The sequence below is a fragment of the Periophthalmus magnuspinnatus genome, chromosome 17 (genome assembly GCF_009829125.3).
Source record: "Periophthalmus magnuspinnatus isolate fPerMag1 chromosome 17, fPerMag1.2.pri, whole genome shotgun sequence".
In the NCBI taxonomy this organism is placed as follows: domain Eukaryota; kingdom Metazoa; phylum Chordata; class Actinopteri; order Gobiiformes; family Gobiidae; genus Periophthalmus; species Periophthalmus magnuspinnatus.
In genome coordinates, this window is record NC_047142.1 from 517,866 (window position 1) to 542,432 (window position 24,567).

The window sequence follows — 24,567 nt, forward strand, 5'->3', positions numbered from 1 at the left end:
TCTGTCTCACATCTGACTGTTAAAGGCCTACGCTACAACAGAGCGGGTGAATATGACAGTTACATTTGATTACAACCATTTTATTATCACCACCAACTGTGTACTACAGTCAGCAGTGAAATGTAATGAAGTAACAGTAGTAAAGTACTGTTTTAGAGTATCTTTACTTTACTTAAGTACATTTTGCAGTGAGTACTTTTTACTGTTACTTCACTACATTTGAGAGTAGTATCTGTACTTTCTACTCCACTACATTTTTAACTGGACTGAAATTATTATTATTATAGTTTGAGGCCTGAAAAGGCTTAGTTTTTATTTTTTTAATCAACTTCATAGTTTGAACAAACAAAAATCTAAAAAATAAAAACGGCTGAAAAAAAAAAAACATTGACTCAATCTGTTGAACAAAATTCAGCTCAAATCTCTCAAATCAGAATCACCACATTTGAAGCTTTATAAGACTCAAAATCTGTGTGAAATACTTTTACTTTTTACTTGTTAAGTACATTTTTAAACGGGTACTTTAATACTTTTACTTTAGTGGATTTTTTCCATGTGATACTTTATTTGAGTATTTTTTGACCTGTTATTTTAATTTGGTGCACCTGTGTTTGTTCCAGAGGTTTGACAGGTGGAACCATAAACCTGTTGAGCTTTGGTTCCTAGTCGGACATAAATAAAGCGCGGACCGTGGCACTTCCTGTTTTGTTTCTTGTGTCTGCTCGGTTCGGGGAGACATGGACTCATCAGGACACAGTGAAGCTGTGGACATAGGACAGAAGGTTCTGTTAAAGACCCGGAGGAGCGTCTGAACCTGAGGCTCCCGCGGCTCCTGTGGCTCCCGCGGCTCTTGCAGCGGGCTCTGGTTCTGTTCGTCATGGCTCTGAGCTCGGGCTGGGCTCCTCCGGCCCCCGCCTCTCCGCAGGCTGTGTGCGGCGGCCCCGCGGTCTGCTGCAGCACGGTGCTCATGTCAGTCCGGGTGTCGGTGTGTCACTCCGGGATCCGGCCGCTGTGCCTCCCCGGGGCAGGGAGCGAGGCTCTCCGCCTGCAGCTCTCCATGGACCCGGGCCGAGCCGGAGAGTTCCGCCTGGCGCTGAGAGACACGAGCGGCAGCCGCAGCGTGGTGAGCTCACGTGTGTTTACTGTGTTTGACTGAACCACGTCAGGATCCGCCTCATCGCCATTTTACAGAAAATCAAATACACAATGTGCCACAGCAACTACAGACAACACCGTCCAAACACCACCCAAAAGACCATCCAAACACCACCCTAAACACATCCAAACACCACCCAAAACACATCCAAACACCACCTAAACATCACCCAAAACACCACCCAAAAGACCACCAAAACACCATCCAAACACCACCCTAAACACATCCAAACACCACCCAAAACACATCCAAACACCACCCAAAAGACCATCCAAACACCACCCAAAAGACCATCCAAACACCACCCAAAACACCATCCAAAAGACCATCCAAACATCACCCAAAACACCACCTAAACATCACCCAAAACACCACCAAAACATCATCCAAACATCACCCAAAAGACCATCCAAACACCACCCAAAACACCATCCAAACATCACCCAAAACACATCCAAACACCACCCAAAACACCATCCAAAAGACCATCCAAACATCACCCAAAACACCACCTAAACATCACCCAAAACACCACCAAAACACCATCCAAACATCACCCAAAAGACCATCCAAACACCACCCAAAACACCACCTAAACATCATCCAAAACACCATCCAAACACCACCCAAAACACCATCCAAACACCATCCAAACACCATCCAAACATCACCCAAAACACATCCAAACACCATCCAAAAGACCATCCAAACATCACCCAAAACACCACCTAAACATCACCCAAAACACCATCCAAACACCACCCAAAAGACCATCCAAACACCACCCAAAACACATCCAAATACCACCCAAAACACCATCCAAACACCACCCAAAACACCATCCAAACATCATCATCAAAACACCACCCAAACATCCCCAATGATCAGATCCAGCTCTGTGTTGATTCGACCACAGAAACTACTGCACCAAAAAGTAACTGTATTTCAGGTTTTCCACGATTATTAAACTCCTAAACTCAAAGGTTATTTTAAGAGTCCAGAGCTTAGAATCTCCAGTGAGGACATTTGCTCGTTGCTTTTTGTGATGTTACAGATTCTAATACTACAGGAGTTTTAAGGTACAAGGACATTTGACCCGTTGTAGATCGTGTTGTTCTTCCTCTGTTTCCTTCCATAACCTTTAAACTGTATATTTCCATGTTTTTCCTCAGTTCATCGCAGAGTTCGACCTGCGCTCGGTGCAGTACGAGGTCAAGTCTCCTCGCTGTCATGAGATGCGTCTGGCCGCTCCCCCAAACGACTGCATTCGCTTCAACTTCCGCTGTGACCGAGAAGCTGAGGAGTGGGCGACTGTGGTGATGTCCTCACTCAGAGAGGCACATAGAGGTGAGGACGTCTCAGAGGAGGGACTGGAAATATGGTACAAAACATTCAAATATTGTATCTAGGGATGGGACGATATTAAATTTTAGACTCACGATTATCGTGGCCAAAATAATCGCGATTAACGATATTATCGCGATAATTATTAACCTGTTAACGTTCCGACGGCCCGTGCCTACTTTACAACTTTACAGCAATGTACATACACTTCTGCGTCACCCGCACAAACAATCTACACATCAAATGAAAGCTGCGGCGCTCGTCTTTCTGGATATGCAAACCATTTTCACCTGCAATCACCACAGTGCTGACAGGAAAGACGTTTTTATAGAAAAGTCACAAAGTGTGAATCTGGACTTCACTTACCATTGAGCGCTCTGGTTCTGTTAAACATCAACATATTTACACAAAGTTGGTCTCATTTGTTCCGTAAAGGTCCAGAGAATATATTCCAGTCAAGAAATTATGTCCAATCTGCTGCAGGAAAGTACTCCAAATATGAAATCTGCTCCGTCACTTCTTTGCCTTTCTTTAGTCGATTTCAGGCATAATAAACTTCTGACAGCGCCAACTTTGTTCCCCAGTGCTAAACACACGTATTAGCTTGTGATTGACACCAATGTTGGCCAATAAGGTGGGGGTTGTGGGTTACTGAGCCCGCACACAGCCAATGAGCAGCGGGACAGGATGACGTATCACATGCCATGGTTTTCCGTAAACAGACGTACCCGGAAGAAAATGTGTACTCCTCAATGCCATGCTGGAGAAATGGACCGGTCCTTGTTGCGCCGGAAGTGACGCAAGTGCCCGTCGACGAAGACTTAATTTTTTTTAATTACGGCACTTTGGTGAATTGGGAAACGAGTGGATGCAGAAATGTGTGCATAATGGCGCATTTTACGCACTGTTGTTTTGCGTTTTAAACATGACGAAACAGACAAACCAAAGGGAGGACGTGACCGAGGACACTGTGGATGTTTGTACAAGTTAAACTAGAGGCATCTCGGACCTGGAGCGGTTCATGGCAAAGATTAAAGATCCCACAGTGGACTCAGGAGTAAAGGACCTTATTTTTTTATGGATTGGATGCTGTTCTCGATCGGTAAGTGTGGTTTATTCTGCTATTGACTTAATTGTACGTAAAATATACCGTGTATAATCGTTAGCTTTGCTCCTGTGCACATAGTGTGCATTCGGACCATGTGCTCTGACACATTTGTGTTCAGCTGTATGAATTAGACTTAATTTGTCTGTTGTTTAAAAGGTGTTGTTTTATTCTGCAGTTTGCATTATTGTAGGTAAAAATATAAGATGTGCACACATTAGCGTCTCATCTGTGCGCACGGGTGAGGCGCGCACTGGTACTGTGGAGAGTTACGGATCAGACTTTGTTTATTGTTGATATCTGACAGAATATAGTTCAGACATAGATAAGCACAGAAGCTACAAGTGTCATTGCTCTGTCAGAGTGGGCAAACACCAGAACTAACATATAAACGTTGTATTGGAACTGGAAACATGAGGCTGTGTGATGCCGTAAAGGCGATTATAATCGTGCGCAATGATCGCGATTATTAAAAAATGCCACGAACGATTAATTGCGGACCTTATTTATCGCGATTAACGATATTATCGTATATCGTCCCATCCCTAATTGTATCATCGTATTGAAACAGATATATTCTTGAGTGCATAAGAAAAAAACAATTAAATAGTCGCAAAAATATATGAGTAAAAATGCCAAAAATAAAATAAACTTACTGTGTTCTTTCCAATAATTTTACAGTTTACTCACATTTATTTACAGGGGCATTTTAATACATTTCAGATGAATTGCCCTAGACTCCTTTTTACTATCCCCATAACAATATTTAGTCAACCATTGTGCAGGTTTTAGAAAAGTTCAGTGCTGTTTGCATCTAAAATACTGGAACATTTAATACTATATCACATGAGACGCATAAGACTAAGGACAAGCCACAAAACTGAGACGGGGAAAGAGGCTTTTAGCTGTTTTGCTTCACAAAAATGGACACGTTCCAAGGAAAAACAAAGCTGGAGACTTTAGTGACACAATCACAGTTTAATAATGTGGTAACAAACTTTTACACTCACACCTGCTCCTGTTTTTATTGTTTTATGTGGATGTGTTTACGTACCATGAAAGCGAGGGTCTTAAGTGTTTTCATTGGGTTCCCCTGTATAAACAAAGAAAAAACATATCTGTAGTGTAGATTTAAAAAAGAATTTCACTCAAAATCCATTTCTGAGCTCCCAAACTGCTTCTGTATGTTTTTTCTCAAGTTCCTCGTCTCTTTCTGGTGCTTTCCCAGTAAACTGCAATGAGGAGGATTCATTATCGCTGGAGATGCACCGATACTGAAAAATCTGAATGTGTTAAAAGATATCGACCTCCAAATATCGGTTCAACTGATGATCATACAGATTTATGTAATACGGCTATTTACTGGTCACATGGGGCTCAGAAAGTCTCAATGTCTGAAGTTTTATTTACACAAAGTTGTTATGTAGCTGTTATTAATCCCATAAGTAACAACAGAACACACTGGATCAGTTTTGTCTTATTTTGTTTTTGTCTCAAGGAAATAAATGCTGTTTTCAGTCTCTGGTATCGGTTCATATCGGAGCATTGATCACCCAATGCTCTGATTTGTTCTGGTGTCATGACGACAACAAGATGAAATGGCTGTTTAATTCTGATGTTTATAATTTGGCTTCATTTCTTTGTAAAGCCTGGAAGAGGCGGCGGATGAGTTTGTTTAAATGAGTCTTTGGTGGTAACACTTGACTTTTTTTTTTTATGCAAGACACAATAATAAAATAAATCAAAACAATTCAGATATCGGTAGGTACTTATAGTATCGCTGCATATCTTATTGGTAATGTTGTATATAATGTGTATATTTTGCGTTGTAGTTGACAATAGCCGTGCTTATTGCTGGTACCTATTGAAAATGCTTCTCTCCCCAGTGTTACTTGCCGGGGGCATCCAAAATAATAATCCTAAATTCAAAACGGAGGATGAAATGCCTCAGAACAGGGTGGGCTGTTGAACCCAATGCAAATATGTGACAGTTGATTGATTTTGACAATAAGTACGACTGTAGAAAATTACACCACATATCAACAAATCACATATTAACAATAAATGACAAATCATTTTCCGTTACAGTTTCAAATATAAACCCGCCTGAACCGGACGGCACACAGACGACAGCAGAGGTGTTCAGCTCCGCCCCCTCTCTCCCTCGCTCTGGTGGGTGCTTCCTTTTTGTTGCCATGTGTTTTTTCTCTTTTTAAACTTGCTGCTGATGATGCACTGGCTCTTTTCCCGCAGAGGAGCTGTGCCTGGAGCTGACCAAAGCGATAGAGGCTGGGGACAGTCAGGCAGCTTCACAACACGCCTCAGCCCTGGCTCGTCAGAAGGTGGCGCTCACCGTCCAACTCACTCAGAACAACTACACCGAGGGGGAACTTAAGTACGAGAACAACGGGGGAAGTGGTTAAAGAGTTTTTTGGTTTTATGATTGTAAATTTGTGTTTCTGTTTCCAGTTTATCAGTGGTGGTGGAGGATGTGTCGTCGTCCTGTTGTGTCACAGTTAAAGTGTTCCCCTACATGACAGTGGCCGCTCTTAAACAACAGGTCAGATACTGCACCGTCTCAATGTCAATTTAATTTACTCTGTCAAAAAGCTGGAATGTTTTCACTTGCATGAAGTAACAGAGTAATCAGGGGATACGCCCGGTATAGTGAATGTTATTGTGATATTATTTGTGTATTTACTTATTTCTTACTTTTTACTGCATGTTTGATGATATGGGGTGACAGTGGCTCAGTGGTTAGTGTCGTAGTCCTCTAACCCAAAGGTTCATAGGATCAATTTGTTCTCGGACCAAGCTCTGGAGTTGTGTCCTTAGGCCCTTTGCATAGTATGAAAGTGGTGTGTGAATGTGTGTGAAGGTGGTGTGTGAATGTGTGTGAATGTGTGTGAAGGTGGTGTGTGAATGTGTGTGAATGTGGTGTGTGAATGTGTGTGTGTCTGGTGGTGATCAGCTTCTGTCAGTCTGCCCCAGAGCAGCTGTGGCTACAGCGGCTTATCACCAAACCATAGTGTTTAAATTGATTTGGATAAACCTGTAAAGCACATTATAAGTGTAAGTGTTATTACGAAAATATAGTCCTAGGGACAACACATAAACATTATAAATGGTGATTTAGCACAGATGATGTGAATCGATCATGACTGAAGCTGTGTCTCCTGCAGGTTTTCCTTGAGTATGGTTTTCACCCGCGGGTGCAGCGCTGGGTGATTGGCCAGTGCCTGTGCACAGACCCCAGGTCTCTGGCGTCTTATGGGGTACAGAAGGACGGGGACACGGCGTACCTGTACCTGATCTCCGCCCGCCAGGCGCGCATCACCAGACAGCTGTTCCAGCAGGACCTGGAGAGCGCCCTCCTCGCCCCCCCTCCTCCTCCAGGGAACGGCCCCATGTCCCAGGACCGAAGAGGCTACAGCACCCTGCCCACCAGGCTGCACAACAACCAAGGTCTGAACAGCCACGGAGACTGGCTTTGTAGAAATATAGAAACATGCAGAACAGAGGTGATGTATTTGCATTGAATAATTGACACTGATGTGACACTGGTTTGTTCTGCAGGAGGCTCGGGGTCGGCCGTCGATCTTAAAGACATCTTAGACTTTGAGAATCTACAAATAAATGACAAAACCAACAAAGCCAGTAAAACACAGGTAAGTCTTTGTAAAGATATTTAATATTCTAGTATTTGAAGTTCCTTTTAGTACAAAATACTGTTTGAAGTAGCCGACATTAACTGTCACGGTTTGTCCCGTAGCAAACAGAATGGGCCTGTCCCTTGTGCACGTTCATTAATAAGCCATCTCGCCCCGGCTGTGAGATCTGCGCCACGGCTCGCCCCGACACACACGCTCTACAGGTGCGTCCCGACGACCTGTCGATCATATAACACCCGCTTCATTTTAACACGTGCTTTGCTTTGTTCAGGATAAAGGACGGAGAGAGGAGCGGGCAGACGCAGGTTTAGGCAGCAGCTGACTGTCTGATATGTTCATTCATGTTGTATAATCTGACACAGAATGGAGGTAAACCATACACTTTATATACAGTCCACGGGGTCCACATCCCACTGTTTATCTTCACACGGCTGCGTTCACTCTGTGCAAACTCCTGCTGCTTTTTAAAACTTTGTTGCAAAATCTTTAATCTAAAAATCTACAGAAATCTTGTTTTCAATTTCCTGATTATGACGATAGGCTCAGTGCACAGCAGCACGTTAGCTCACTGTGTCTCAAAGCTAACAGTTTTAAAATGTGAAAACAGCCAATTAACATTCAAATTAATTAAACTAAAGACTGCCTAATCATTTTTATATGTAGAATACTCCAGTTTGTGTTGTTTTAATATTTATTATGGCTCAAAGTATAGATTGTATATATAAATAGCTAACATGCTAGCCACCGCGGTCCAAATAGGAAGTGATCGTCCTTCAAATTCACTTTACATTGAAAAACTGTGGCCCATCCCTCTGTAACTGCCAGATTCGTCATTTGGTTGCCGTCATCTTTAAATACTTATAATTTTAGCGTGACTCTGCAAAAACCTCATAAAGATAAAACTAGACAGGAAGTAGTGACGCTAACAGAGGTAGAGGGCGCTGTTGTGCACAAAGACTATTATTTTATAACAAACCGTCATCTTCATCAATCTTGCAACAAAAGCTAAAAAACAGGAAGGAAAGATTTTTGGAATCGTTCCAAAAATGAATCAGTTTGTTGGTCACATGCCAAAAAAAGTGCTTGGCTGTTTGTCCCAATTTGATTCATTCCTTGTAAAGAATCAAAAGAATCTGGGGCTGAGCTCAGATCCGAGAGGAAACGACAAACGGCTCACTACATTTTATAAAATTCTAATCACTAGTTCTATTTCAAATGTTTGTTTTGAGGAGCAAATCAAGACCAAGTTCAGTATTTTAACTCAAATACTAACGTCTCACACATTTAAAGACGCAGTATGTAACTTTTCCAGTGTTGTATGTGCCACTTGTCTCCATGGAGATGTTAACACTTTGCCTGGAATGTTTCACAGTGTGGCATTCACCTTCATAACCTCGCTTTTATTTGATTGTGTCTTTATAATGCAAAAAAACACCTTGAAAACCTCGCATTCTGAGTGGAGTCACCTCTCCCCAGACCCGACTTGTAACTTTACGTGGTGGCATCACCTGCTTGTCTCCATGGAGATGTTATCACTTTGCTTGGAATGTTACACAATATGGCATTCACCTTACTGACCACGCTTTTATTTGATTGTGTCTTTATAATGCAAAAAAAAATACCTTGAAAACCTTGAATTATAACTGTTGGCGAGGTCACCGCTCCCTAGATCCGACTTATAACTGGACCTGGAGGGGTCACCTACTTGTCTCCATGGAGATGTTATCACTTGGCTTGGAATGTTTCACAGTATGGCATTCAACTTGACGATCCTGCTTTTATTTGTCTATAAATTGCTAAAAAACACCTTGAAAACTTTGCATTCTGACTGAGTGAGGTCACCTTTCCCCAGATCTGACTTGTAAGTGGACCTGGTGGAGTCACCTATTTGTCTCCATGGAGATGTTATCACTTGGCTTGGAATGTTTCGCAGTATGGCATTCAATGTGATGATCCTGCTTTTATTTGTCTTTAAGGCTAAAAAAACACATTGAAAACTTGACCCGGTGGCGCCCTCTGCCTGTCTCCATGGAGATAGACGCCAGGTTAACGCCATACCGCGATCACCCCACCAGAAAAGTTCCATAACGCGTCTTTAAACCTGCACGTAGGCCACATGTTTGCACTGTTGTGAGCGCAGCCTGCGGGACACTGTAGCATGAAACCGCAGCCTTCATAGCCACATTATAGACGACATCACCCCAATTTTTAGCAAAACTATTTATTTTAGGCTTGTTGTGCTGTGGAGACAAAACACAAGACTGCTTTTTATTTATTTTAACGGGGGTGCTCATATGTGGTCTTTAGAATTGGAGATTTTGTGGGACATTTTGTGATATGAGACGTAGGAGCGAAGTGAAAAAAAATAAGCCTTGTACCAAACTGTTTAAACTGCAGCTGGTGCCATTTAACCCTTTTGGACGTGAACGGGGAGCGACGGGAGGAGGGAGGTTGTTTACAGGGTTTGTCAAGTGCTTTTAATTTTTATAACATTGTATTAAGTGTATTATTTTTAACAGAGATTGTGCAAAGGATGTACATTTTCACTGTTCATCTAATTTACTTGATTCTGTCTGGAAGGATCTGCTTGAGAACATGATGCTGTACAAACTGAATAAACGCAATTCAGCTACGGTGCGTACGCTGCTTTTTCTATTTTCGGGATTTAAACTGCTAACTTTCAGATCAGGACGCGCACTTAACTACTTTTGACAGTCCTATTAGGAATTAATGTAAATAAATAGTTCAGTTAGTTTTTCTCCCAACAAAATAAAAAAAAATAATAATAATTTCACATTTTATTTCAACAATATAAATAAAAAAACATTTAAAAAGGCAGTCAAATATAGCAGTCAGACACAAACCACCTCCCATAAACGTACACACAACAAAACTACAAAAAGAACATTAACATTTTATATTAAAGGCAAAACAATTGGAACAATTATACAGAGCCCCGCAGATGACTTCAGGAGAATAATATATTATCTGGAGGGAACATAATAAGTTCTATACATATATTTTCCCGTGCGCATGAGATATTTAACTTAATTATCATAAGGTAGTGACATTATTTTTTAAGTCGTTCCCACAGGATATTCTCTCGTGGCATTAATATTCTATTTTGCAGATGTCCTATGCCGGGCTCCGTACATTTAAGTTTAGTGTAATGTTTCTCTTCTGTAAGTGTCATGTGTTGTAAATAATTTCCCTCTTAGTATAAAAAAGGAAAAATATTTTAAAATAGGTTTGCATAATGTTTGTTGTACATGTTCGTGATCCAACTGTTAAATCAACAGAATGTGAAAGAAAAGCAAAATATTCCAGTTGCCGATACAGATCAAAATTTCACATTCAGTTTTCTCATAGACTCTGAAAAAATGTTTTATTAAAAGTTTGAAAGCTGCACGGGACAATTAGCTACGTGGAACTAATGATGACAAAAGTTATAATTTTATTTGAAATCTGTTTCTGAAACTTTATAAACCGCCAAGTTATTAAAATATTTTGCAGAATCTTGCATTTGAAACGGACTTTTGGGACTTTAACATGTTATGGATCAGTTAGCACGTAGCTCGTTAGCCTCCGCGATGCCTTTGAACTCTTTATTCATTTTTCACACAGACATTGTGAAAAATTCAAATATTAATTTCCTTCTGGACCCTGAGCCGACTCACTGTTGAGCTTCATACTGTTTGAACCTGAACAACTGTGGGTGAGGAGAAATTAATTATTTGCTGAAAACATTAAAAGAAAAACATTACACGATTATAATTTCAATAAATATACAGTGTTGAGCTGCAAACACAGAGCCCTTCATACACACATGCTAATCGCTCCTTCAGGTTCCACAGCAAAAGAAAATTCACTTCTGTCAACGAGGCAAAAGTAGTTTGTAGTTCAATAGCCCAATAAACAGAATATGTAAATAAACTGTTGTTTCAGTGTCGTTAGCTCCTCCCTTCACATAGATCTAACGCAGTGTCCAGCAGCGCCTGACCACAGCTGAAGAAGCCACTTGGGAGAGCAGCGACGTTTATATAAATGGACATGTCTAACCTGCCGCCGCCTCGTTCCAAACAGTGATCATGTGCGCACTTCAGACTTTACATTGAAAAACTATGGCCTCTCTGTACCTGCTGCTGTCAGACTCGTCATTTTGGTCTTAAATGTTCGTATAAATCCGCTCTATATGACCCTGGGGTTTTTATTTCAATATTTTGTCCGTAAATCAAGTTACACACATCACACTCACTTAGTCCACTTCTTTACACAGTCTGTGGTCTTCACTCTAAAAAACTTTTGTCCAGTTGACACAATTGAATTTTCTCAAACAAAAAGTTACCTCCATCCCCAGAGACCTCAGTATCAGCAGAGGGCGCTATACTCTTGAATTAACCGATGCATAAACAGCACATTCCCTCAAACTATTCCTTTGGTCAAAAGTCAACCGGTGAATTTGTCCATATCCCGTTCAAATCTCACCATCGTGGGCTCTAGTTCCAGAAGAGGATGTTCCAGAAGAGAAGCCAGCAGGGATAGACAAGCAGCGAGATGAGGGGGTAGACCAGGGAGCCGTACAGGGAGTGGTCCAGAATTCCCTGGGATATGACGGACAGGAAGAGCATCCAACCCTCCTGGAAGCTCACGGGCACCTCCTGCAGCTCCTGGAAGAAGAAGACGGAGAAGAGGAGCGTGCAGGCTGGACTCAGGAAGACCAGGACGAACGCTGACAGGACCCTGGAGGAGACAAGAGGAAGAATATTTACTTTTATATTGTTTATAATGATTACACCAACCTCTTCAGATTGAACGTATGATTTTATTCTTCTCAAAAAGGAAATGGTCTGTATCAAAAAGCCACAGGTTATTTGAAAAAAGCTTGAAATGCTGTTTGGTTTTTCCAATATGAGGAAAGTGTTGACCATGTGACCAACCCAAATCAACCCAAACAGAACGATCTGAGCAAACCTGTGTTCAGAGCCTAGACTGTTTATATAAATGGACATAGCTAATCTGTTAGCCACCGCGTTCCAAAGAGGAAGTGATCATCAGTGCTTCCAGTTTGACTCTGGCTTCAGTTCACGTAAAAACTGTGCCCTCTCTGTCTCTGCTGCTTCAGACTCGTCATTTTGGTCTTAAATGTTCGAATTAACCCTCTACATGATCCTGGGGTTTTATTTCATTACAGTCGTCCGTCCGTTTTTTTGTGTGTGCAATTTTACATGTTTTTTTTTTACATCGTATGAACGTGCATTGTGTCGTGCGTCCTGATTGGCTGTTGGACTGTAGACCATTGTGTCGTGCGTCCTGATTGGCTGTTGGACTGTAGACCATTGTCCATCAGTCTCCTCCGTGCCGTGTCTCCTGTCCAGTACAGAATGTGTTCAGAGTCACACTGAGATCCAACGTTTATGTAAATTTGTCTGAAGTGCTGTACGTTTGCAATTTGTTTTCTCCCCGACAAAACCCACAATGTCGATGAAACGTTCTGCACCGACAAAGACGCCTACGAAGGTTTGAACTTTGAGAGAGTTTATACACTTTTCTCACACAGGCGTTAACATTTTCTCACATTTCTCTCTCGTTTAAAGTGTGTGGTGAGGGGTTTAACAGACAAAAACATATAGTTGTGTTTTCATTTCTTACTTGGGGACGTGCGGCGTGACAAAGGCGGCGATGGGCACGAGGGTGAGAGCCAGAATGAAGCCCAGGGAGAAGTTAATGAGAGCGGTACAACCCAACAGCACGGCCAGGTACAGCACCGCCACCAGCTTCAGCACCCTCCAGCCCTGCTCCGTGCCCTCTCCAGACAGCAGCCTGCAACGCACAAACTCAACTCAAGAGGGCGCTGCTATTTAGGACACATCAGAGGCAGTGAGTCAGACGTGTTAAGAGTTCAAACAGCGCAACAGGGATACGGCGAAAATTAAATGATTACGATTTCTTTTTCCTCATATTGTTCAATCTCAATACAAATTTTTCTTTTAAAAACAAAATAAAAATGTCTTTCAGGGCTGATTTATTGAGCACAAACAAGACATACTTTTAATGCAGTGCAATTAAACACACAAAAAAGACTTTCTTTCCTTAAGTCTGATCAGTGACGTTTTGAAATGACGATCTTGATCAAAATTCGATAAGTGTCCAGCCCTAAATATGACAAAGCTGAACAATTTTAGTCTTTGCTAATGTTTTTAAAAGGTCTTGTATTACACAAAACTGACTCTTGTAGCTTTAAAGTCGTGTCCTGATGCTGATCTCTCCTCAAAAACAGACCTGGAGTTGTGTTTTGTTTCCACATGTTTGGTCCATAACACTAATAATAAAGTGTTACTCTGTCCTTTTTCTGTATTTGGTTTCGCCTCCACTCACCCGGATCCTTCAGTTTATGAACTGCGCCTCGTCTGGGGGATAAAAGCTGCAGCAACGTTTTGTTATTTGCAGTTTTTCATATTATCCAGTTATTTACTTTACTGTGCACATAAATCTGATGTATTGTTTTGAACACATCTCCACTCTCCTGTTTTTGTTAATATCATTTCATTAAGTGTCACCAGCCCTGGACAAAGTAGCTCGTAACAATTAGTCTGTAAAATCTCCAAAGCTCAAAATGCGACGTTCCACCTTGTGATGTCATCAAGTGGTAGTTTAAGTGAACAGCTCCTTTTCCCTTTAGTTCAGTCGAGATAAGTGACAACTCCAGGACTGAAATGATCCAAATGATTCTAGAAATGAAGGTGTGTGGAGTTTAAAAACACAGTGGAGCACTTCCTGTATCGCCACACGATGACATCACAAGGTGGAACAGAGTGTTTTTAGTTTGAGAGAAGAACTCAGCCTAAATCTGCAGGTTTATGAGTTAGACGTGTGAATGAAACAAAAAAACACAACTTCAGGTCTGTGTGTGACGAGGAAACATTAGAACAGATCAGAAAACGGCGTAATACAGCCCCTTTAAAAGATAAAAACACAGTGTAACTCAGTGTTATCAAACTCAAACATACGAAGCGACGCAGGCAGTTACTCTAAAACGCTCTGGAGATATCACACACATGCAGAAACACTCAAAGCCACATTTACAGCACAGACCTGACGAGTGAACTGTGGGAATAAACAGAAAGAATCATTTACTCTGAGATCTGCACTGAATTTATGAATGAATTTGAAATCATACCATGCAGCGCTGCAGTAAATCAGCATATGATTTGTTTATAAATGTAAATATTGTCAGGAAAACTATAATAGAACTTATTTTGTTACGTCTCACCGTTGCATTTTTACACTTTCAGAGTCGTAAAGTCCTGTCCTTCGTATCCGTACGTTACTTAAACAGATTTTAAAGTGGATTCTGCCCTTCGCCTGGTACCACAAATGCAGTTTACTAAATATCTGTTCTCCTCTGACGTAGGATTTCTTAACTGGACAAACAATCTTTAAAATAAATGAGTAAGAGACAAAATAAGTTATATTTGAATCCACGTGAAGAGTTTTGTACCTGTGTGTGTTGTGTGGTAGCGCCAGCCCGGCCGTGTACACCGCTATAGCCGTCAGCACCACGGCCTCCGTCTCAGACACGGGGAAGTGCTCTACTGCCACCTGCTGGAAGTGGATGGGCAGTGCGTACAGAGCCGCTCCAGTCACATGACTGATCACCAGAGGAGTCAACACCGACAGGACCCCAGGACTGGACTAAACACAACGACTGTTATTATCACATGTGTAAAGTGTAAATGTGTTTAATAATCACACAGGAATTATGAAACGTTGCTGACTTGTTTAATGTGAGCGGCGCCCTCTTCTGGTGGCAGTGGGGGAGCGGTCAGTTGAACCCAAAGATCTAAGGCCTGTTTTATTGTTAAGGGCAGGAGCAGGTTCAGCAGGTGTTCATGATGTGTATCGATGTTTGTACTTGAAATAATTATGTTAAAAAAGTGACCTCCATGCCATGTAACATAGTAAAAAGTATTGAAAATCAGATATTAATCGATACTAAAACTGTTATCAAAACTAGGTCTAAACCAGGACTAAACTAGGACTAAACTAGGACTAAACCAGGTCTAAACCAGGTCTAAAACAGGACTAAACTAAGACTAAAACAGGCCTAAACCAGCATTAAACCAGGACTAAAAACAGGACTAAACCAGGTCTAAACCAGGACTAAAAACAGGACTAAACCAGGTCTAAACTAGGACTAAAACAGGTCTAAACCAGGTGAATCATCGTTGGAGTTTTGTGTAGTTTAAACCTGGTCTTGTGAAGATGGCAGGCCTCTAATATGTTTTGTGTACAGTAGCACTCTAGCTCACTGTGTCTTGAAGCCAGTTGTTTTCTTATTTTAATAAAAGTGACAAAGTAAACAACCTATTCAAATTCAAACTAATTAAAATAAACATGTATTAACCTTTACCACTGCTACTACCACATGTTCTCTTCACTTTCACGTGTTTTGACTGAGTTTAAAGGATACTCTCATGAAGAGGATGGCGGCGAGCAGACCGAACGCGGGCATGTAGTATCCAATAGAGACGAAATGAGACAGGGAGGGCATCAGGTAGAAGAAGTACGACTGGTGAAGACGCTCCAGGAGATTGTTCAGTTTACGGTACATTCCTTCAAGAAGTCTGAAAGATACAAGAGAACATGGTGGAAAAGTTCCATAGCACACTTTTTTCACACTATGTACTTGTTTCTATGGAGATGTTCAATTCAATACCACAGAGTTGCCCCAAGTGTTTCACAGTATGGTATTAAATGTATTTATCTTGTATTAAATTACAGGCATTTTTATTGCTCAAAAATACCTTAAAAAACATTAACACTGTGAATAGGGCTGCCTTTCCACAGATCTGACCTATAACTTGGTCTACCGAGTGCACAAATAAGCAAATGTACGAGAAATATCAGTCATTTTACTAAGAATGTTGTTTCATGAAGCTGCACTATGCAACTTTTACAGTTAAGGGTCTACCACCTGCTCGTCTCCATGGCGATAAAGGAGTTTTTGGAGTGTTTTGCATTGCCTGAATTGTTCCACAGTATGACTTTAAACTAATTAACAAATTTATTTTATATACACGACCAGTCAAAAGTTTGGACACACTCACTCATATTACAAACACACAGAAGACATCAAATATATCAAATTAAATATAGATAAAGCAAGATATATGGAATTATGTAACAAAGAAAATAATACCAAATATTTAGTAGTTATTTTACTTATTTTATATTCAGATCCTCAAAGTAAATGGCACACAGACACTGGGAACAAGGCAGGTCAAGTGTCTTGCCCAAGGACACACTCCTGTTGCCCATAGTAACCACCTTTTGCTCATATGTGTTAAATATGTACCGTATTTTCTGGACTATAAGTGTCACTTTGTTCACAGTTTGTCGTTGGTGCGACTTCTCCTCAGATGTGACTTTTATGTGAAATGATTCAAATCTATAAAGTCACATGTTGGTTCTTGTCACAGTGACAGTCGTGCGAGGGGCTCTAGACTTGGACCAGTATCTACTCCTCCTGAACCACTCAACATTTAAAATATCAACATTACACTCATTTAAAAGACAAAGACAAACACTGAACAAAAATTCTGCTGAGTCTGATGACGCGACACAGAAGAGGAAACAGAGACCCAGAGTAAACTTGTTGTTTTTTCTGCTTTATTTATCTGATTAACTGTTAATATCTTACGTTAACAAACCAGACACGTGTTCAGTTCTGTCTGTGCTTCATGGAGCTGAATAAATATAAATGTGTTACGTTAGCGTTAGCATTAGCGTTAGTGTGATGTACTGATATTCAGCCTGTTGGTCCACATTTTATTATTATTATTACAACTTGACTTTAAAGATCAAATGTCTGTTCTTGGTCTCGGATTTTGTAAAATAAATTTCCCCCAAAAATGCGACTTATATGTTTTTTTCTTCATTATTTCATTTTTTTACTGGTGCGACTTATACTCCAGAGCGACGTAAAGTCCGGAAAATATGGTAGTTATATTGAATTATGTAGTAAAGGAAAAACGTTTAATATCTTACTTCATATATTCAATGTCTTCATGTGTATATAAAATGTAGAAAATAGTAAATGTAAATAAACAAAAACACTGAATGAGAGGATTGAGTGTAAATGTTCTGACCTGCCGATAGTGGTCGTGTCCGTCTTGTATTGTCTGAAGCTGTTGATTCCTTTGATGCTGGCGGCTTCGATGTGGTAACGCAGAAACAGGCCGTGGTCTCCCCAGGGCCGACCGCTCGCCTGCTTCATCACCATCAGCATCATCGTCTGGACAGCGTGACTGTAGCCCGAAACACTGTCCCAGTCATTCCTCTGCAACTAAGACCACATAAAAAAAAAGATTATTATTATTAAAATTTGTTACAAAGCTCAAAGTGCATCTGAACCGTTAGACTGCTCATTCCAATAAAGCATCGTTAACATTTATGACTTATTTTTTATGTTTTCTATCGTTTTATTTTTTGGTGAAGTTTATCTTTTTACTTCCTGGTTGGACACAGCAGCAACTAATATGTTAACAAGTGTCAGAAATCACCCATTGAAGTGTCTCTGGTGAAGTATTCATTTTATTTGTGTAGTGTTTAACAATGTGAGCAGCTCTTTGTCCACCTCCCTAACCTCTGACCTCTGACCTCTGACCCACCTGCAGCTCCCTGTCCACTGTCTCATCTTTAAATATTTATTCATTTTATCATGACTTGACAAAAACCTCGTAGAGATAAAACTGGACAGGAAGTAGTGACGCTAACAGTGAGGTTGGGGGCGCTGTTGTGCACTGAGCTTTTTATTAAAATTGCACAATAGTTATAATTAGACTAATAAAAATAAATGACACTATCTTTGTGTTGTTAAATGAAGGTTTAAACTTAAATCGTCCCTGAATTTTGGACTCCACTTTTGTTTCTGAAGTAGAAGTATTCTATATTACAACTCAGCGATACTTCCTCTATGTTTACACTTTTCTTTTAAACTTTTTGCTTTCCACAAACTTCCACTTAACAGATGTAAAATTATGATAAATATTTACCACAGTAATTATCCGACCAAACCAAGAAACACCTGTCATCATATGCTCTTTAAATCTGATGTGTTTATTCTCTTTGGTCGACTGAAGTCGTTTTAAAAACGCTTTTGAAATAACCTTGAATTAACTGAACTGTACCTTTCCTTGTATGGTACAGAGGACTCCAATCTTCTGGCAAAATGCGTAGAATAGATTTGCCAAGTCCAGGTTGGGAAGCTGCCCGTTCAGACCCTCCAGTACGAGGTCTAAACTGGTCACAACGTCACTGCTCAGTTCTAACGACAGAGCCGCTTGGATTGAACCCCCTCGACCCTGCAGCGGAGACCAGTCCATGCCTGAAACACGCAGGGAGTTTCATACTGTGGTTAAATGTGAACGTGTTTCAGAATCTGGTCAATACAATGTAAATAATATATAAAGTATGAAGTATTTCTAGACGTATACCTGTCGTGTTGGTGTGGTGATAGCCCTCCAGCCAGGCCTGCATGCCGATCAGATCATGTTCATTCACCAAGAATATGATGTCTTTAGCCCAATAAATCTGATCTGTTCATCAAAGAATGGCATAAGGTATTTATAAAAACAATATTATGAATATATGAATGAATATGAACATTTGTGTACTTCAAAAAGTTATTTTAAAGGGGCGACAGTTCGTAGAATGTTCGTCCACTGACCCACAGGTTGGCGGTACGATTCCAGCTCCCACATATGAAAACTGTCATTGGATGAGACGCTTAACCCCCCCCCCCCCCCCCCCCCCCGCCCCCAGTGTCTGTGCACCTGTGTATGAATGTGTGAGTGAATGGGTGAGCAGTGTCTTGACGTAAAACGCTTTGAGCCTCGAAAGGTGGAAAAGCGCAGTATAAAAATATGATGTTTTACCATTTAAAAAGTACATTTTTGTGAGTGATTTTTCAGCCCTATAGCAGCATCTTGTGGTGGATAAGCAAAGTGCAGTTTTTCATGTACAATCATTTCTCGTCATTTGGTCCTAAATGTGGACTTGGTTTCATCATGTTCTAGCCCTTGTTTAGTTCTGGTCTAGTTTATGTTTAGTTTTACTTCAGTCCCAATTCTGATGTGGGGAATATGAAGAGCCTATGTGAAACTAAACTGGTCCAAAGCTTGTAACAGATTGTTTATGGCCTAATTTGATTTGTAAGAAGATATAAGATATAAGATGGATGTTGCACAATTATAAAGTATCATTAAAGATGTCCCTCAGTCGTCCAGGTCTGATCCATAGCAAAAGATAAAGTTTAAATCTGTCAACTGTAAAAATCGTAGGAATGATTTGTTCAGTTGACAGATTTAAACTGTGTCTTTTGCCATCATTAAAGATGGAGTAACTAGGTTTATAAATGAGTGGATCTTGTTTTGCATTACCATCCCACTGTGTGTTCTATACATGACTTACTTCTAAAGTATTGTGCCAGTCCGAGCAGCAGCCCCACAGCCTGGTTGTTGTTTTCTCCTGGACTGCAGGGGGCGCTCAGGACCAGAGCCTCTGTCCGTGGAGCTCTGGGGGCTCGCAGGATTCCATACACGTTTGTGCCTTTCACCATCTACATTCAAAGCTCAATGAATATTTGTAATTAAAAACACATTTTTCTTACACAGTACTCAACAATCAAATGAACTGACAAATCTCTCTTTGTTTTCATCTGGGAAAGGAAGGGTGCGTGAGAATCTTTGAGTGAACACTTCAAGCCCGCGAGCCTGCAGGGTCTTCACCAGCCAATCCACCGGCATACCACTGAAAAAGACAAATCAGGACACATGTACAACTGTCATTCATCAATTAGAATGAGACATTTTTCCAACAAAATAATAATTACTCATTCAGTAAAATGAATATACATATTGTTTTGTCTTATTGTGTAAGAAAATGGCGAGGTTTAATTATGTATAAGCTCATGTAAATAAATAAATACAATGTAAGAATGTTTGTTTCTGGTGTAAGCGTCAAAGAGGATCAAGAGTCAGGAGAGTCAGTCATAAAGTCAGGAGTTCCACACAGGTAAAGTGAGCAATGAAGCAAAGGAATCTACGGATAGAGAGTCCTGAGATGTGTGTGTGACAGCTTTTATAGTGTCTCTCAATGTGTGTGTAAGGTGGGTGAGATTTAAAGCAAAGTCGAACAAAGTGAGTGTTTTATAACCCTCTCAGACTGGGGGTCACAAATTCCTTAGTGAGAGGGGCAGATGAGAAATGTATCTGTATCCACTGATGGGCACGTATCATTTACTTTAGCATTAATAGATCAAGATTAGAAAATACCTTACAGCAATTACAACTATTTTATTGTATTCAAATGTTCTTTCCTCACCCAGCTTTCCTCTTGTGTGCTGCAAACTCCCTGCCTGTGGCCAGAGCCCTCTCTCCAGCAGGAAAACGCTCCTCTACCATCGTGGAGCCCATGGCGTTCTCTGACATGTAGGTCCGCAGAGTGAACGGCTCAAAGGCGAGTCCCATGAACCAGGCCACACCCGCCATGTAGCAGACCACACTGGACAGACAAGATCAGACTCATTACATCCTGCACGTTATAGCACAGTGGAACTAATGAGACTTTACCATATGGGAGCGTTGAGGCGGGTGAGGAGAGTGATCAGAGCTCTTCTTCTGTTTGGGTCAGACAGGAGCCCCATATTGTCTACTATTCAAAATAAAAAGTAAACAAATCACACTCAGCAATGTCAAATATTTACTTTTTGTTTTCTGGCTTGCAATAAACGCATATATTTATCCAAGTGTGATTTTAGTGTCATTTCTCTACAGTGAAACAGACATTGTGCCACCATTCATTTACATATAGTCGCATTTACACTTTAAAACACGCATTTATTAGTGACAGTGATTACTTAAACTATTCATTTTGTAGAAATATAAATGAAGACAGACCTTTTTACACCTCGCAGGGAGTGACATCCAGCAGTAAACGATGAAGAGTTTTGCTGCTGGTGCTATTGCGCTACTTCCTTGTTTCCGGAGGACAGAAAAACGGACGGACCGGAAACAGATCCCCGAAATTCAAAATAACAAGTTTAAAAATTTCTCAAAATCAAATGGGTGGAGCTTCGGTGAATGAGCGGCTGATTGTGGCTACTTCCAGCTGAGGAGATAATCGGGCTGTTTAAAACGACAATAGCGTAATTTGAGGAGGAATTATGTGTCGCCTCAAATGAAAACCGGAGGAAACAAGAGCTTTTGGACTCGGCGCTAGCTGTTCCCTCTTGTATGGATTTTTTTTATTTATTCAAAAAAAAAAAAAAAATCCAGGACACAATTTAACAAACAATATATGTAATATATTTAGAGAAAAATAACAAATTAAAGACAGACACGATCCATTAATATGAACACACTTGACTGGCAGAGGAAAAAGCACAGCTGAAAAACCATGCAGCTGTTCCACAAGTTAAATTTGTTCAAAACGAGCCCCTAAACAGCTGTCCCATAAAAGTTAATAAAAAGTTATTAGTACATTTTTAAGTGTGACATGGTTGTAATCTATGTATTTTTAATAAAATGCAGAATGGTTCCAATATTGATCAATTAAACTATGTTCTTAAGTGCACTGTGTATTGATTCACAGCAATAGTCATATTTATTGAAAACAATTACAGGAATGTACTGACATATTTACACTCTTGAACTTTACCATGTGTCCAGTTGAATACTTTTTGATCTGCTGTGATAAATTCCTGCTCTGATGAATGATGACGGACATGAATGTTGTTGCATAAGATGAACTCCAACAGAATCACAGCAGCTGTGTAACTGGTTAAACAGGTCCATGTTCTCGTATCAGCTGTGGTTCTTCAGTCTCTACTGAGCGCTGACGCCTCTTGCAGATGCTGTCGTACGACCTCGTCTAGCACCTTGCTCACACCTTTACAGGCGATCATTGCAGCCTCCATCATTGTTTCCAGATGATCTTGATGTAATCTGGCATCCATCTGAAGTAGAGCGATTTGTCCCCCGCGGGGCAGCAGTGCCAAGGCCAGTGAGCTGACCCCTCCATTCTCTTCTGTGTAGCAGAGGTCGGCCAGCGGCGTCTCGTCCACAAAACCCACTGTACAAGCACAAACGTAGTCCCGCATCGGGATCCCCGCATCAATCACTGCCAGAGTAGCAGCATTTACACACACACTGTAGTTTCCTCCATCTGCCTGCAGGATCTGGAGAAAGAAACAACTTTAAAATTATGTTTTTCATCTTTGGTTTAACTGCGTTCATATAGACTGCATTGCATTGCCTCCAGCAGAGTTTTACTCCTATTAAACCTCGACTTTGAAAGACTAGCGAGAGCTACTAATAAAAAGGTTTGATGACAGAATTCCACCTTTGATTTAAGAAAGAATACCAGTCACCCAAATGTATCAAAACTGTTATGTTTTATAGTTATCACAAACAGCAGCAATGGAACCATGAAAGGGTTAATGGTTAATTTTTCATCAGACAAAAAAATCTAAATGTCATCACTATGACCCACAGAAAAGCTGTATCCTTAATCTAATAATGCACTGTTTATCTTTATAGTGTAAACCTATTGTAGGACAATAGCCTAATCAAAGACACTATGCACTGTAGACTTACATAAATCTATATGTTATTCGAGGTAATAACAGGTTGCGTCTGTCCCACCAAATCCCATGACCCATCCCACTTTTATGAGTTTTTGAGGTGGTCACCCTACGAGTGCTGGACTCGAGTTCTTCATGTCTGACCTTGACAAAAATGTCTATCTGGGAGCGTGGGTAGAGCTGGGTCAGGATCGCTGCTTCAAAGGTTTGTTTTAGATGGAGGCTCATCTCTGTGGACTTCTTGTCTCCGTGAGGTCTTCTCTTTCTTTCTGCTGTGCTGAACGTGGCCATGCTGTACTGACAATTTATAACAGCGCGATCATGAAGAGTGCGACTTCGGGATCCTCTCATCTGGGAATAAGAAAAGGCAGGTATTTTGTTCAGTTACTACACAAAGGAATCTGTTCAGCTAAACAAGTAGAATAAAATATAGAAAACAGGCAAATTGAATAATGCATCCATCACACCAGAGATCATTGCATTTGTGTTGTGACTTGGTTTAATATTAGAGATTGTTCACAATAACTGCAATTATAACAAGATTTGAGCTGGCTAATTCTTGCTTTTGTTTTTAAGATACAAAATATAAGATGATGGAATTCCTGTTTCCAGTGTACCCATTCTATCAAAATGTCTGTCTTTATATTATAATTATATTTAAATGAGCAAATACTTAAATACTTAATATAATAATAATAATAATAATAATAATAATAATAATAAAACTGAGCACTGTTGAATTGGAGTAATATTTTACGGCCTATAATACACAACATTGACTCAAACTGAGATTTATTTCATGTTATAATGCTGTTCCCTCATCAAAAACAGACCTGGAGTTGTGTTTTGTTTCATTCACACATGTTTGAGTAACTCTTTATTATTTGTCTGTAACATCTCCAAAGCTCAAAATGCGACGTTCCACCTTGTGATGTCATGAAGTGGTAGTTTTCAAGTTAACAGCTCCTTTTTACTTTTAATTCAGTAGAGATGAGCACTTCCAGGACTGAAATCATCCAAATGATCCTAATGAAGGTGTTTGGGGCTTTAAAAACATAGCGAAGCACTTCCTGTATTACCACATGATGACATCACAAGGTGGAACAGAGTGTTTTCTGTTTGAGAGAAGAACTCAACCTAAATATGCAGGTTTGTGTGTTAAACATGTGAATGAAACAAAACACAACTCTAGCAGGTCTGTTTGTGACGAGGAAACAACATTAGAACAGATCAGAAAATCGCAAAATATAGCCCCTTTAACATTTATTTGCGACCTAATTAATAACAAACTAAACGCTTTCTGACATTTGTTTATTAGCTGTGTGTAGTAGTGGGAGTAGCTGATGCGGCTAAGCTAACTCGCTGCTACTTACTTCATGTGGCCCGTAAACAACAGCCAGAGCTTTGGTGTTTCCCTGCTCGATGTACGCCGACCCGTCCGCCTGAGCGAACACTCCCATCCGGGCCTGGACCTTCCGCAGTTCGGTGGCTTTTCTTCCATCCAAACGGTAGCCCTGGTCCGACAACAGCTCCAGACCCGCCATGTTTCCAAACTCCCCACGTGGCCTGCGAAACTACATGACCCGGAAGTTCGTTTTTTTTAATTAACTTGTTTTTATTTTTAATGTTTGTATTTTTTGTTCTTGTT

General features: G+C 40.6%; 3 protein-coding genes across 3 annotated transcripts; 1 reads left to right on the forward strand and 2 right to left on the reverse strand.

Annotated features, from left to right (window-relative positions):
* The first annotated feature begins 668 nt into the window (after nucleotides 1-668).
* LOC117385186 (ranBP-type and C3HC4-type zinc finger-containing protein 1-like) lies at nucleotides 669-9,909 on the forward strand. Its single transcript, XM_033982455.2, has 9 exons — nucleotides 669-1,123; nucleotides 2,329-2,503; nucleotides 5,694-5,777; nucleotides 5,859-6,000; nucleotides 6,075-6,165; nucleotides 6,788-7,070; nucleotides 7,182-7,273; nucleotides 7,378-7,479; nucleotides 7,548-9,909. Exons 1-9 carry the CDS (start codon nucleotides 878-880, stop codon nucleotides 7,596-7,598), a joined length of 1,266 nt encoding a protein of 421 aa, XP_033838346.1. The 5' UTR covers nucleotides 669-877; the 3' UTR covers nucleotides 7,599-9,909.
* Nucleotides 9,910-10,060: 151 nt separating this feature from the next.
* gpaa1 (glycosylphosphatidylinositol anchor attachment 1) lies at nucleotides 10,061-21,322 on the reverse strand. Its single transcript, XM_033982989.2, has 13 exons — nucleotides 21,235-21,322; nucleotides 20,908-20,989; nucleotides 20,660-20,839; nucleotides 19,975-20,086; nucleotides 19,748-19,895; nucleotides 18,772-18,873; nucleotides 18,466-18,662; nucleotides 17,425-17,621; nucleotides 15,747-15,900; nucleotides 15,052-15,123; nucleotides 14,775-14,968; nucleotides 12,926-13,096; nucleotides 10,061-12,016 (listed from the first exon to the last, which is right to left on the reverse strand). The coding sequence occupies exons 2-13, from the start codon at nucleotides 20,979-20,981 to the stop codon at nucleotides 11,773-11,775; spliced, it is 1,845 nt and encodes a 614-aa protein (XP_033838880.1). The 5' UTR covers nucleotides 20,982-20,989; nucleotides 21,235-21,322; the 3' UTR covers nucleotides 10,061-11,772.
* Nucleotides 21,323-21,561: 239 nt separating this feature from the next.
* Nucleotides 21,562-24,493, reverse strand: exosc4 (exosome component 4). The gene is made up of 3 exons (XM_033982360.2): nucleotides 24,293-24,493; nucleotides 23,064-23,270; nucleotides 21,562-22,514 (listed from the first exon to the last, which is right to left on the reverse strand). Exons 1-3 carry the CDS (start codon nucleotides 24,461-24,463, stop codon nucleotides 22,155-22,157), a joined length of 738 nt encoding a protein of 245 aa, XP_033838251.1. The 5' UTR covers nucleotides 24,464-24,493; the 3' UTR covers nucleotides 21,562-22,154.
* Nucleotides 24,494-24,567: the final 74 nt, after the last annotated feature.